A 12,090-nucleotide genomic window follows, 5' to 3' on the forward strand; every position below is an offset into this window, starting at 1 on the left:
TCTAGGCAGCCATAGGGCATATTAATGTTCAGGTTGTTTCTGGATATTGTTATTCCTGCTACTGTTTGCACTTAGCGCTGCTGGCTATGTTCTAGTTTTGCTAAGTATGCTTTCCAGATGTATTGGTGTAGTTTCTGTTATTCATTACTAGCTGCTTCTAGCATTATTTGTTTCAAGTGCCGTGAAGGCTTCCCTCCCTTAGTTAGGCGTAGATTGAGTAATATTTGAATAAGGCTGACGTGTTCGTTTATTGATTTTGTTTTATATTTATGTATGTATGTATGTTTCTTTTACATAGTGAGATAAGGTGTCTTGCACAGCAAGTATAGGGTTTTATTATTGTATTTCCCTTAGTTTTAAACATAAAGAGGTTTATTCAAAAACAGATATGTATTTTGGGCATAATATATAATGAACTGATAAGTTCGTTAAGATTAATGAAGCTTGTTTCTTATGCTAAATGTTTAAGTCAGTAAATTAAAGAGCATTTTCATTGGTTTTACTGATTCCCATTTCTATTGGGGGTTTCTTAGATAGTTAATTTCAATATTGTCATTAGTTTCTCTGCATTGTCTGTGTATTTTGCCTATAGATTCTATTATCTTGATGATGGCCTTGTTGGCTTTTTTTATGTTGTCGAGCATGACCTCATCATTGTTACCGATGCCGCATCCACAATGGTGCACTTTGGGTGTGCTCAGCTTCTTGCGTTGAGATCCAGTAGCTGCACGGGCTGCTTTCGTTTTCAGATGAACTCCTCGGTGAGTTGGCCTAGCTGGTACAGTCGCCCTTTGGCGTCGTGAGGAAACGGTGGGTGGCTCCTTGTTCTTCTTCTGTTCCGATTCCTCGGCAGTGCGCAGCATTTGGGTCTCCTGGGCCTGGATTGTGATAGCATTTTCATTTGTTAGTGTTGGGCTTATGGCATGTTGGTTTAGGCTGCTTGAGCAGCAGGGCATATCCTCCTCTTTATTCTTCCTCATTTCGTTTGTTGTTATGTCACTGCCGTGGGCCAATGGAAGGTTGCCCGCCGTGAGACTGAGGGAGCAGAGGCTATCATTGTTATTGTTGTTGTCATCGTAAACTATAGGGTTTGCCAGATCAAGCTCCTCCGAAGTTCTGGGTGCCCGAGATCTAGAGCGCCTCTGTTTGTCCGCGTAGGAGACAGTTGTTTTGATCGCTCCCGTGATTCTTCTGGTGTAGGGCCTGTTTGCCGACTTCAAGGGTTTGAGGCGCTTTAGGTTTTGCCCTCTGATTCTCTTGCCAGAGACCAGCTGCTGCAAAGGTATGTTGCTCTCGCTGTCGTCATCACTGTCATTGAAGAGTTGCTTTCTGGTGTTTCCATTACCGCCTCCAGAGTTATACGTGGCTTGTAGTGACTGCATGATTAACAGATTCGCGCTCTTGTTGAAAGGAGTGGGAGAGGTCAGTAGCAGTCTTTCTAGTTCTGTTCCTCTTGACTTGGTGGGGGTATCTTCCACTTTGGGAATTATGGTGGGATCAAATTGAGGGGTGGTGCAATCTCTGACCTTCTTATTTTCTTTTCCCTTGTAATTATCCATTTCAACTGGTTGTGTTATTGGTTGTGCCTCAGTTTGCGTTGTTGATTGGGAGCATATGGCGTTATTTATTCCTGTTTTCTTATTGAGTCTAGGATCTCTGTTGTTCTCCGGTCTATAGTGATGTCTTTCCCTTATGCTCATTCCAGGCGGGTCTAATGCAGCCAGATATGCTGGAAGGTGCTCAGCTTCAGTGGCTTTAGCTGCGGCAGCATGTTTCATTTGCAGAAGCGTGGTATGGAGATTCCTGAAATGTTTTTCTGGGTCAGTGACGGGTGCTATAGAATTACAGGTCCTCACTATGATTCATGCTAAGCCTCTCCCTAGTAGCTGGTGGGAATGGTTTTTACCGTTTAATTGGAAGAATTTATCCTGAGTCAGTAGGGCTTGGTGCTTCTGGCGTCCGCCTTCTGTGTATTATTTGGTTGTTGGCTTTGGTAGCACTTAGGGCAGGTGCTCACTGGTGTATAGAATTATTCTGAACCGTTGTGGTGCCTTGGAATGCGTTTTGTTGCTGGAGATTTGTAAAATTATTCTTATTTTGTTTAAATTTGCAAATTTGCCCACGCTTCTGTCTTCTTCTTTTTTTAGTGTGGCCAGAGTTGTTAGGAGGGAAAAATACCTTCGTTATCGCTTTTCGTGTAATTTAGTAATTATTTATTTTTATTTTTATGTTGGTTGAGATCCGATTAAAGAGTTTTGTTTTATTTTATTTTGTGATTTAGTTGTTAGAGTTTAATTTCCCTAGGGGGTGGCGTGATGTTTGTGCAGTGTAGTTTCTTTCGTTAGTTTATTGGATTTTCTTATGTTTCAGTATTTGCGGGTTTCATAGTGTAAAAATTTAAGGTGGTGTGTTATTTGGAGGTGTTTTGGAATTTATTGTTTATTTTATTTAATTTTCAGTAACTTAAAGTGTAGATGGGAGTGACAGCTGGTTATGACAGTTTGTTTTCTTAGTAGTAGTTCATTCATCTTCATCTGAGAGCATGGAGCTCTTATTAGGGATAGGTTTTGTTATAATATTTGTAATTTTAGTGTCAGCGGCCATATTCTCGAGTTTGGTGGCCACCACTTCGAGCATGGAGGCTAGTTTCTCAGTGTTTTCCATCAGGATTTTCCGTGTGCTGCTACAGTTGCAGGTGGGCAGAGTGGGACGAGTGGAAGTGGAAGCGGAGGCGGAGGGGGTGGCTGGTCGATGTCCCTTGCTGCTGCTTCCTCCGCGAATTTGTTTCTTTGCTCTTGGTTTGGGATCTGATTTTCCGCTAGCAGGGGCAGTGTTCTCATCAGTGTGGGTGCCACCTTTGGCGTTATTATTATCCTCCTCATTTTCGCTATAGTTGGCGGCCATTGTTTCGGCGATTTTTTGGCATATGGTGGCGCTTACGCCAAGTTCCTTAAGGATTTTGCGCATGTCCGGGTTAAGGGCAGCAGTGTTCTGAGTGGATGAGGAGATGGATGAGGAAATGGAGATGATACTCTCATTGTCATCTTGTTCCGGTTGTGGAAGCTGGAATCCAGGTAATTGGAATGGTTCCGGTTCTGTAGTTTGGTTGGACTTGCCAGAGGCTTCTTGTTGAGTGGCAGTTTCATTCAGCTCATCAGGGAACAGGTTGCGGTTGGGAGTGGGCGTCCGTGGCTGTGGCTTAGATGTTGTGGCACGTGAGGCTGCATCGGATGTTGTCTCTTCTACTGAGTTGCCAGCTCCCAAGATTGGTGTCGGTGGTGCTGTTGAGTTAGTAGGGATGACGCTCCTGAGGGTTTTTTCCAACAGTAATGCCTGTTGAGTTTGTAACTCACGGTTTGTCTCTGTTATATTGGCTGCTTTTTCACAGAATTTATCAGGGAGCTGCATGGTTCCAGTTGTGAGGTGGTCATTTATCGCTTGGCCGACCTCGTCGTTTTCTACGTCAATGTCGGTGTCCACCTCTAATTCCGAATCATGAGGTTCGTGTTTTCTTGATGCCGGACTTTGCACTGGTTTTGCTAATTTTTTCATCTCCTGTGTGTGTTTCGCGTAGAACTGCAGCAGGGTGGATGTAGCCGTAATTGTTGTTGATTGATTTCCTGACGTTTTCTTCTTGGTGATTGTCTTTTTTGGTTTATTTTCCATTTTGCCTGTTTATGGCTGCTTCGTGCTGGTTTCTTTTGATAGGTTCCGGAGTGAACTACTGGTTCCGCGGGTGCGAGGGATGGATTTAGTATGGTGAGTCAGTGTGGGGAGAGAGTTTTTGGTTTGAGCGTGCGCGCATACATGTTCGGAGGCGATGTATGTTGCTTATGTGTTGTTTATGTGTTGTTTATGTGTTCGCTCTAGGGGGAATTAGTGAGCGATTACCCAGGATTGTGTTCGCTCTCTATTTCGACTTATGAGTGAAATTTGGTTATAGAGAGCACAGAGTAGTCTCAGAAGGTGAGTTCATGTTGGTTTATGTGTTTGTTTTAGGCCTTGCCTCGTACGTGCGTCAGTATGTGTAAGGAGTGGGAAGAAAGGGATAAATGTGAGATGATAATATTAGAGGGAAGTTGTCTGTATGGTAATCCTTTCTTTTCCTTTATTTTTTTACATGGTTATACAGCTTTTTAATTGCAAGTTATTTGATTATGCTCATTTTATTAGAAATTTGTGGCATAGCTTGTGTAGATTGCAGAATTTATGAGGGAAGGAGAGAGTTTTATGTTATGTAATTTAGAAGTTTGGGTTTTCAGGTAGATTAATTAGCGGGTATGACTTATCTGTTTTCCGTGCAGAGCATCAGCGGCTGATTACATGGCAGTATGGTCCTGTAGTTATTGTTCAGGTTAAGCCATTTTAAGGTTTATTTTGTTTAGTTTGTCTTTGAGGGCTATTAGTTTTAATTTATTAAGTTTATTGTTTCATTGGCTTTGTTTATTTGTTAGTTACTGTTGTTTTATTGTTTATCAGTTTGTTAGTTTCCAGTTCATTTATTGGCTTATTAGTTCAGACCGTTTATAGGTTAGGTTTAGTTGGCCGCATGAATCGTGTTAAGTCTGCGCACCATGCTCTATAATTTGCCTTTTTTAATTTGTTGACTTATGTTAGATAAAAGTTAAAATTAAAAGTTTATTGTTTTATTTATTGATCGTTTTATATGCGTTGACTGTTTAATGCTTATTAAAAGCTTGGTTTAAGATTTTCTTCCAGACATTGAATAGCAATACTTTGACTTCTGCAGTTCCGCACAGGATTATTCAATAATGATTCGATAGCGACCGTAGTAGCATAATTTGGCTAGTTAAGTATGTTAACTAAGCATTTTAGCACATATTCACTTTGTGTTATGGCATATTACAATTTATTAACTTTGACTTCACTTTGACATGACATTGATTTAACTTTGAAACGACATTGAAATAAAATTCACGGAGCACTTTTTTTTGTTTTTTTTTTTTTTTTGTTTGGAGTAGCGTATGTGCCAACTCAAATCTAGCTATGCCTTCAAAAGTGAGAGGGCAGCTTATTTATTCTGTTGCGTAAAATAATGGGATTTACATGTACAGCTTTAGGTCGGGTACAAGAGCCTTATACAATAATGGGCCATAGAGTGTGGTAGTCTGGGACGTTAGTATTGGTGAGATTTTGGGAGAGGGGTACAGCGCTGTAAGTTAAGCTTAACATTTGTTAAGCTCAGCTTACAGCGCTGTTCCCTCTATGTTTACATGTTGGCTTTTTAATGCCGAGTTCACTTAGACTAGAGGGTACATTTAATCATGGAGACATTGCTTTTGCAGCTTACTCTTTAAGATGTATTGTGGGTGTGGGTGGGGGGTGGGGGAGGGGTGGGTTTATGGAGCCTCAGGGGCAAAGAGGCTCAAGGTTGCCAACGAACAACCTGAGCTCTCCGTGCTTCCCCAAGAGGGAGCTAGTCCGAGATAGTTGTTTATTTTTAGTTATCGTAGCAATATGCAGGGCAAGAGTTACGTTTATGGTTATGAGTTTAGCGATTTAGTTTAAATTTTAACTTTAAGTTTATGTTTTGTTTCTGTTTTGATTGGTTGTTGATTTGAATCTTGTTAACGGTTTGGGTGTGTATGTTGAGTAAAATTTAGTACTGTTTTTATAACTTGGTCTTTAAGGAGTGAGTTTGCTACGATGCGAGGGGTGAGTTGCTACAGTGCCTCGGGGGCTGGAGGTTTAAAATTGCCAACGAACAATTTATAACTCTCCAGCTTCCCCAAGGTGGAGCTGGTCCAGTTTAGGTTGAGATTTTGTGGTTATCGCAGCTGTTAGCAAGGCAAGAGTTATTTTTAGGAGTTATGTGCAGAGTCTTAGGTTTTTAAATTATTGATTTAGTTTTTAAGTTGTATGTTTTATGCTTCAGGTTGTTAGTTGACTATTAGTCATTGTTTACTGTTTAGTTGCGTATGTTTAGGTAACTATAGTCTTGACTGTTTTGGTCGTTATCATTTTAGGTATTGTTGTTTAGTTAATTCAAGTATTACTGTTGTTGTAGTCTTATTCTCTTATTGGTAGGTTGGTTGAGTGTAGCGGTGTAATTTTGTATTCGTTGTAGCATGAACAGTCAGTTGTGGGTTTGTGTGTGTGTGCGTGTGTTTGTATCGATTGGTTCTTGGTGGGTATGGGATTTATGAATTTTAGTTTACCTTGGAGGGCAGTTTATATGGATTTTAGTGTTGCTTTTTCAGCTGATTCTTTTTAGTCGGACTAGTTGGGGTATGGGGGGTGGGGAAGGATAGGATACTGATGTTGAGCATGGAGGTTCAAGTTGCCGGTAAGCAAGATGTGGCGCTCCATACTTTGCAATAGCATTGCTTGGTGTTTAGGTTTAGTTTGGGGGTAGGCTTAAGGTTTTGCATTTGCAATTAGCTATAATATAGGGTTAGTTATTTTTAGCTAGTATCTCAGCGCCTCGTCCTTTAGGCAGGTTGCGAAGACTTCTAGGGGAGCATCTCCTTGTTGGTGGGCCAGTTCCTTATTTCAGGAGGCGTTAGTAATGGTAGCCCCAAGTTTGCTACGCAGTTAGGGGCTACAGATGGTTGTGATTTGCATCTCGTCTTCAGCTTGCTGTTGTACTGTTGCAGCAGGGTTTCCAGAGTCCACAGGGCTTGTATAGAACTGTTGATCCAGCATCAGGTCTAGTGTAGTTCCCGGGGCATGTTTGGTAGCCCTGCTTTCCAATGATCAACCAAGTGGCTGAAGGCATCGTGGGTACAGACATGCAGGCTCTATGGAGGGCAAGCCACAAGGTCGCTACGCGGTTAGTGGCTCGCATCCGCTAAGTCCGAGTTTAGTCTTCTGAGCTAGCTGTGTGCTGGCTTGCATTTTGCTGCAGGCTCGAGCCACTCGTTCGCATACGCTGCTGGCGGCCCGAGATGGTGAGGCACACCTGTAGCATTGCAGCATAATATTAGGCCTTTTGGTCTACTGTTGTGTTGTTGCATCAGGGTTGGCAGTGTGTATGGAGCTTGCATAGATCCGCTGGGCAGCAGCAGGTCTGGGGCAGTCCACAGGCAGGTTTGCTAATCCTGATTTCGCAGTACTTTGTCGTAGGCTTTAGGTTTATTCATTATTGTATGTAGCATAGGGGTGGGGGTTTTGGCTAAAGCTCCAGGTGGTCGCTTGTCATCTCATCAGGTGCGCTGACTCAGTTGCAGTATGGGTCACGCAGGCGCTACGCAGTTGGTGACCCATGTCAGTTGTTGTTGCTCGGTGGCCATGCGAGCTGCGCGATCGCATACGCAGTTGGCAGCTCGTGGCAGATAGGGCTGAGTGGGGATTGGTCTGCGTATCACATGGTGCAAGGCGGCTGCTTTACATGTCTCTGCCGTTTTAGGTATGCAGCCATCAGCGTACGTCCTTGTATCTGCATGTAAAAGATGCCTATCCCAGTCCAGTGGAGCAGTTGGAATGCACGGCAGCGTCCAGTAGGTAGGTAAGGAGCCTTTCAGAGCAGGTTGGCATAGGTAGCAATCCAGTGGAGGCTTGTAGATTAACTGGTCGTATTTGCAGTGGTGATGGTTGATCTGTTGAGTTAAGGAATGTATAAGTGCTTTGCAAGTTATATGGGGGAGGGACTGGGTGAGTATGGGATAGGTGTGGGGGTCTGATGTTTATTATTTTTAATTTTCAGCATCAGTGTTAGCATCTTGGCTTTGGTTCGGCCATATGGCAGGTATCGCACAGGCATTTGGTGGGAGTTGTTTAACTTGGCAGCTTGGCCCGAGCAGAGTTTTTTTTTCGCATATTGCTTGCGGGGTTATTCCCGATTTGTTTGCATATTGTAACTTAGTAGGTGTGATTTGTGTGCGTAGGGGAGGTCGGTTTGGATCAGTCTGAGGTGTCCGAGGTGAGGTCAATAAAGTTTGGTTTGCTGGGGTTGTTCCTGGCTCTAACTCTCATTAGATCTTCTAGATAGGTTCCAGTGTACCCTCTTTCCTTTTCCTTTTGTTTCCGTTCCTGTTCACTCAGTGTCCATTTGCTGAAAGATGGGAGGTGTTCTGGTTTCCTGCTAGATTCAGGAGATTTGGGTGGATCTTCTTGTTGTATCATCTCCATGAGTCTGCCCTGTGCTGCTATTAGATTTAAGTCCAGGAGTTGGTCTTGGGTGGGTGGTGGGAGTTCGTGCGGTTGTAGAGGCGTCATAACCATTCTCTGAATGTATTCCGGCTGATATTTTAAGAGTTCTGCAGTTTGTACCCTGGTTCTGTGTCCTTTTCTCAGGGCTCTGGCGATGTCGTTAATGTAATCAATGCTAGGTCTTTCAACCTCATAACCACTCCTTTTGGCTCTTTCGTATTCCCTTTTTTTCTTTTTCTCCCATTTATCGTCTTCGTCTTGTTTAGCTTTACGATGAGCTCGGATTTTCTCTCTTTGCTCTAGTAGGACTAATGTTGATGGGTAGGGTTCTAGGTTCTCAGTTTTAGCAGCTCTGGGGTTATCTTTTAGTAGTTTGTCCCGAGTTGGGATTGTGTGTTTGTCTAGCTGTTCCTTAAGCCTAGGTCTTTCCATTCTCTCGGGTACGTAGGGTTTTATTAGGATGCTTCTAGCTTCTGGGTTAGGATGAACAGATAAGGCTTGTGCGAGCCTTTCACTGGCTTTGTTGTAGGTTTCTTTTATGGACTCTATGTTATATTTATCTCTGATGTCTACATTTCTGACATATCTACCGGCTTTAACTATTTTCCTGTGGAGTATGTTTTGAACATGTTCCACTCTTGTGAATTGGGTGTTCGAAGTTAACGCTCCCCATACCGGAAGCGCATATTGCCAGAGTGGCGCAATTAGCTGCTTAGCTACTATGATTTTATTTTCTTTAGTAAGAGTGCTGTTTTTCCCTATGATCCAATCAAGTTTATTTTTTGTGACCCTAACCTTGCCAATAAGCTCTTTGGTATTGGCACAGAGGTTTAGTCCCCTGTCTAAAATGATCCCTAAGTACTTTTGTTGGTGGCTATTTTTAACTCGTGTGTTTCCCAACAATGGTGAGAGGTTGGATATTCCGTTTGCTAGTGTGCGTTTGGTATATAAGACGTGTGTAGTTTTAGAGGGGTTCAGGCTGATGCACCATTTTGTGGCCCAGTCCTTTAGGTATGTTAGGTATCGTTCATTAGTATTAACTGCTTCTCTGGCATTCTTTTTGGCACACAGGACAATGGTATCGTCAGCATAAGTGGATAGGAAAACGTCAGCTAAGTCATTGCAATTGCTTGAGAAGTTCCCTAGGTAGTTTGGGAGGGGGATGTCAGACGTATATATGTTGTACAGGATGGGGCCAAGTACACTACCTTGGGGGACACCTGCCCGGATCTTCCCAAGGGTGGAGTTGACTCCATTTGGCCCGTTGACGCTGAAGGTTCTGTCAGTCAGATAACTTTCTAGTACTCTGTAGATCCTATACGGAAGAAGTTTAATGAGTTTCATAAGTAGCCCTTCATGCCAGACTCGATCGAATGCTTCACTGACATCAATAAATACCGCTGAGCAGTATTTCTTTTCCTCATATGCTTTGAGGATGTGCTGGGTAGACCTGGCTAGTTGTTGTTCTGTGTTGTGGTCCTTTCTAAACCCAAACTGATGTGTGGGGAAGGCTTTGGCAAAGCCTTTGCAGCGGAACATTCGCTTCATCAGCAGGGCCTCAAACATTTTAGAGAAACCAGACAACAGGCTAATGGGTCTGTATGAGGCTGGATCATGGACACATTTTCTAGGTTTTCTAATCATGGTTATAGCGGCATGTTTCCATGCAGTTGGGAAGTGACCAGTTCTTAGGATGGCATTGAAGATGTTTGTAAGTGTAATAATGGCTTTGAAGGGAAGGACCTTTATTATTTTGTTGCTGATCTGGTCTTCTCCAGGGGATTTATTGTTGTGCAGGGATTTGATTTGTGTGAGTACTTCTCCAGGGGTAACTGGGAGGAACGGTATGAAGGAGACATCATTTTCTTTTGGGTTAAGTTGTCTTTGCATCCACATGGGGGTTTCTATGAGTTTTTTGTGCCTAATTAATTGCTCCTTCTCATCTGTGACTGATCTCCTGAAGGCTCCTGTGTTGAGTATTTTGGGGGAGAATCTCTCCTCTAGGTGCTCCGCAAGGGCTTTTACTTTTTCTTCAGTGTTTCTAGTCCAGTAGATTTGGTTGTTTTGGGTGATCTTAAGTGGCCAGTTCGGCTCAGAGTGTCTTTTGTAGTTTTTTGTGATTCGCCATAGCTTCTGCATTCTGTATCTGTCCTGGGGGTCTATTTTTTGGAAGATTTTATTCGTTGTTTTGGTTTTCAATGCTTGTAAGCTTGCTTTGAGCAGTTTAGTTATGGTCTTGACTTTGTCTTTGGTTACTGGGTTTGGGTGTTTGTTTAGTGATCTTTTGAGGAGTTTTTTGTCCCTGAGTAGTTTTTTCGTCTTGTCGTCCAAGTATATTTGCGTATTTTTAAGTTTAGTAGCTTTGAATGGGTTTTGTTGTGGCGTTGCTTCCCTAGCTGCCTGATATATCCAATTGTTGAGTTGTTCAACTGCCTTATCGATTTCGGCTGGTGTGTCGAGTTTGATATTAAGTGCTATATTTTGATTTAGGATATCGCAAAAGGTCTTAATGTTGGCTGAACCTGGGAGGAGGCGTTTAGGAGCTCCCACTGTTTCAATGGGGCCGTTGAATGAGAGATCTACTAAGATTGGCAGGTGATCCGAACTCAGCTCAGCTGATGATGTGATATTTATTTTGTTGCAGTGTATGCCAGCATACACAGCAAAGTCTATGGCTGAGGGCTTTTTCCTGTTGTCGAATGGGTAGTGTGTGGCACCCCCAGTAGCCAGAACTTGTAGGCTTTTGTGTTGGTGAATTGCTTCAAGGAGGGGTTTTCCCCTTTTGCAGGCTTTGGGACATCCCCACCAGGAATGTTTTGCATTCCAGTCTCCAATGAGCATATATTTTGTGCCTCGATTTAGACTTTGCATATATTTGAAAAGTTTATCAAAGTGTGCGGTGCTCCAAATATAGCTTGGGGGGCAGTATATTGGTGAGATTACGATGATCTCGTTGCTCATGTGAATAGCGATGGGAGCTATTTGTATACAGTCGATTGAGATTGACCGTAAAGCTATGTGCTTGATAGTGTTTCTGATGTAGGTGGCAACTCCACCTTTCCTATTCCCCGAGGGGTGAGGAGTGCTATAGAGAGTATACCCTGGGATACTAAATTCATTAGTACTGTTATTGGTATCATTAGCTATTAGTCGCGTCTCTATGATTTGCATTATATCTATATTTCTTTGATTAATATAGGCCTCTAATTCTAGTAGCTTGTTACGAATTCCACAGGCGTTCCAGGTAGCAATTTTTAGATTACTAATGGTGCCTGTGTGGTTAGGGGTATTGGGTCTAGGCATTGTTAGTGTCATTGTCGATGTTGCTGGTCTTAACTCCTGGAGTTAGAAGCATTAAAAGACAGGAGATGAGGGCGTCCGTTTTTTTTCCCCATTTCCGCCATTGAGTTGGCAGTTACTTGTACTGCCTCAAGTATTATGTCCATTTTAGGGGATTGTTCAGTTTGAGCCTTACTCAGACTGTGATGGTTTGTGTAGGCTTCATTTTGTGTGGGGATGGGGATAGGTGCCTTACTTTGTTGTTCGATTCTGAGTTTTTCCCTAAAGTTGTTTAGGTGGTTTTCAGCCGGGTTGGGACCTAACCTTTTTGGGTACATTTTTTGGTTAAATGGATTCTTGTTCCTAAGTACCTGACTGAATGTTGGTTTATTTGTTTGGTTATGAGGACTATTATGCTTATTATTGTTAGACTTGCCCTGTGTGTTATGCATATCAGTTCGGGATCCGTCTGGTGTGTTGCTGTTTTTTGTTACATTTCTTCTTGCAGGTTGTGGACGTTGTTGTGCCAGGTTATTATTGTTATGGCTGTTAGAGGTGGTTAATCCAGGTCTTCCAGGAGATGAGTTCCTTGTCATTGGGTTTAGTGGATTGCGGGGGGACGAGTTTGGTGCGTTTAACACATTTCTTCCTTTGTTGTTATTCTGTAATTTTTTGATGTTAAAATTATTAAGCTCTTTT

The 12,090-nt window shown here is 42.6% G+C and overlaps 1 protein-coding gene and 1 long non-coding RNA gene across 4 annotated transcripts; both read right to left on the minus strand.

The window, feature by feature from the left end:
• Window positions 1-289: 289 nt before the first annotated feature.
• On the minus strand, window positions 290-3,994 carry LOC121502071 (uncharacterized). Of its 3 annotated transcripts, XM_041774730.2 has the most exons (3): window positions 3,354-3,994; window positions 1,907-3,281; window positions 1,271-1,803 (listed from the first exon to the last, which is right to left on the minus strand). In XM_041774730.2, exons 1-2 carry the CDS (start codon window positions 3,664-3,666, stop codon window positions 2,521-2,523), a joined length of 1,074 nt encoding a protein of 357 aa, XP_041630664.1. In that variant the 5' UTR covers window positions 3,667-3,994; the 3' UTR covers window positions 1,271-1,803; window positions 1,907-2,520. The 3 variants fall into 3 exon arrangements, with proteins under 3 accessions (XP_041630735.1, XP_070144910.1, XP_041630664.1); XM_041774801.2 differs by lacking the exon at window positions 3,354-3,994 and having other exon boundaries at window positions 290-1,803; window positions 1,857-2,517; XM_070288809.1 differs by lacking the exon at window positions 3,354-3,994 and having other exon boundaries at window positions 290-1,803; window positions 1,907-2,515.
• Window positions 3,995-6,373: 2,379 nt separating this feature from the next.
• LOC138929363 (uncharacterized) lies at window positions 6,374-10,966 on the minus strand. Its single transcript, XR_011445742.1, has 2 exons — window positions 9,499-10,966; window positions 6,374-9,427 (listed from the first exon to the last, which is right to left on the minus strand). It is a non-coding gene; the product is annotated as an uncharacterized lncRNA (long non-coding RNA).
• Between the last annotated feature and the right edge of the window lie 1,124 nt (window positions 10,967-12,090).

This window comes from Drosophila kikkawai, unplaced genomic scaffold, assembly GCF_030179895.1.
Source record: "Drosophila kikkawai strain 14028-0561.14 unplaced genomic scaffold, DkikHiC1v2 scaffold_176, whole genome shotgun sequence".
In the NCBI taxonomy this organism is placed as follows: Eukaryota; Metazoa; Arthropoda; class Insecta; order Diptera; family Drosophilidae; genus Drosophila; species Drosophila kikkawai.

Excerpts from the sequence above, each read along its gene's own strand:
- LOC121502071 (XM_041774801.2), bottom strand. The coding sequence starts at position 1,778 with ATGAAACATGCTGCCGCAGCTAAAGCCACTGAAGCTGAGCACCTTCCA.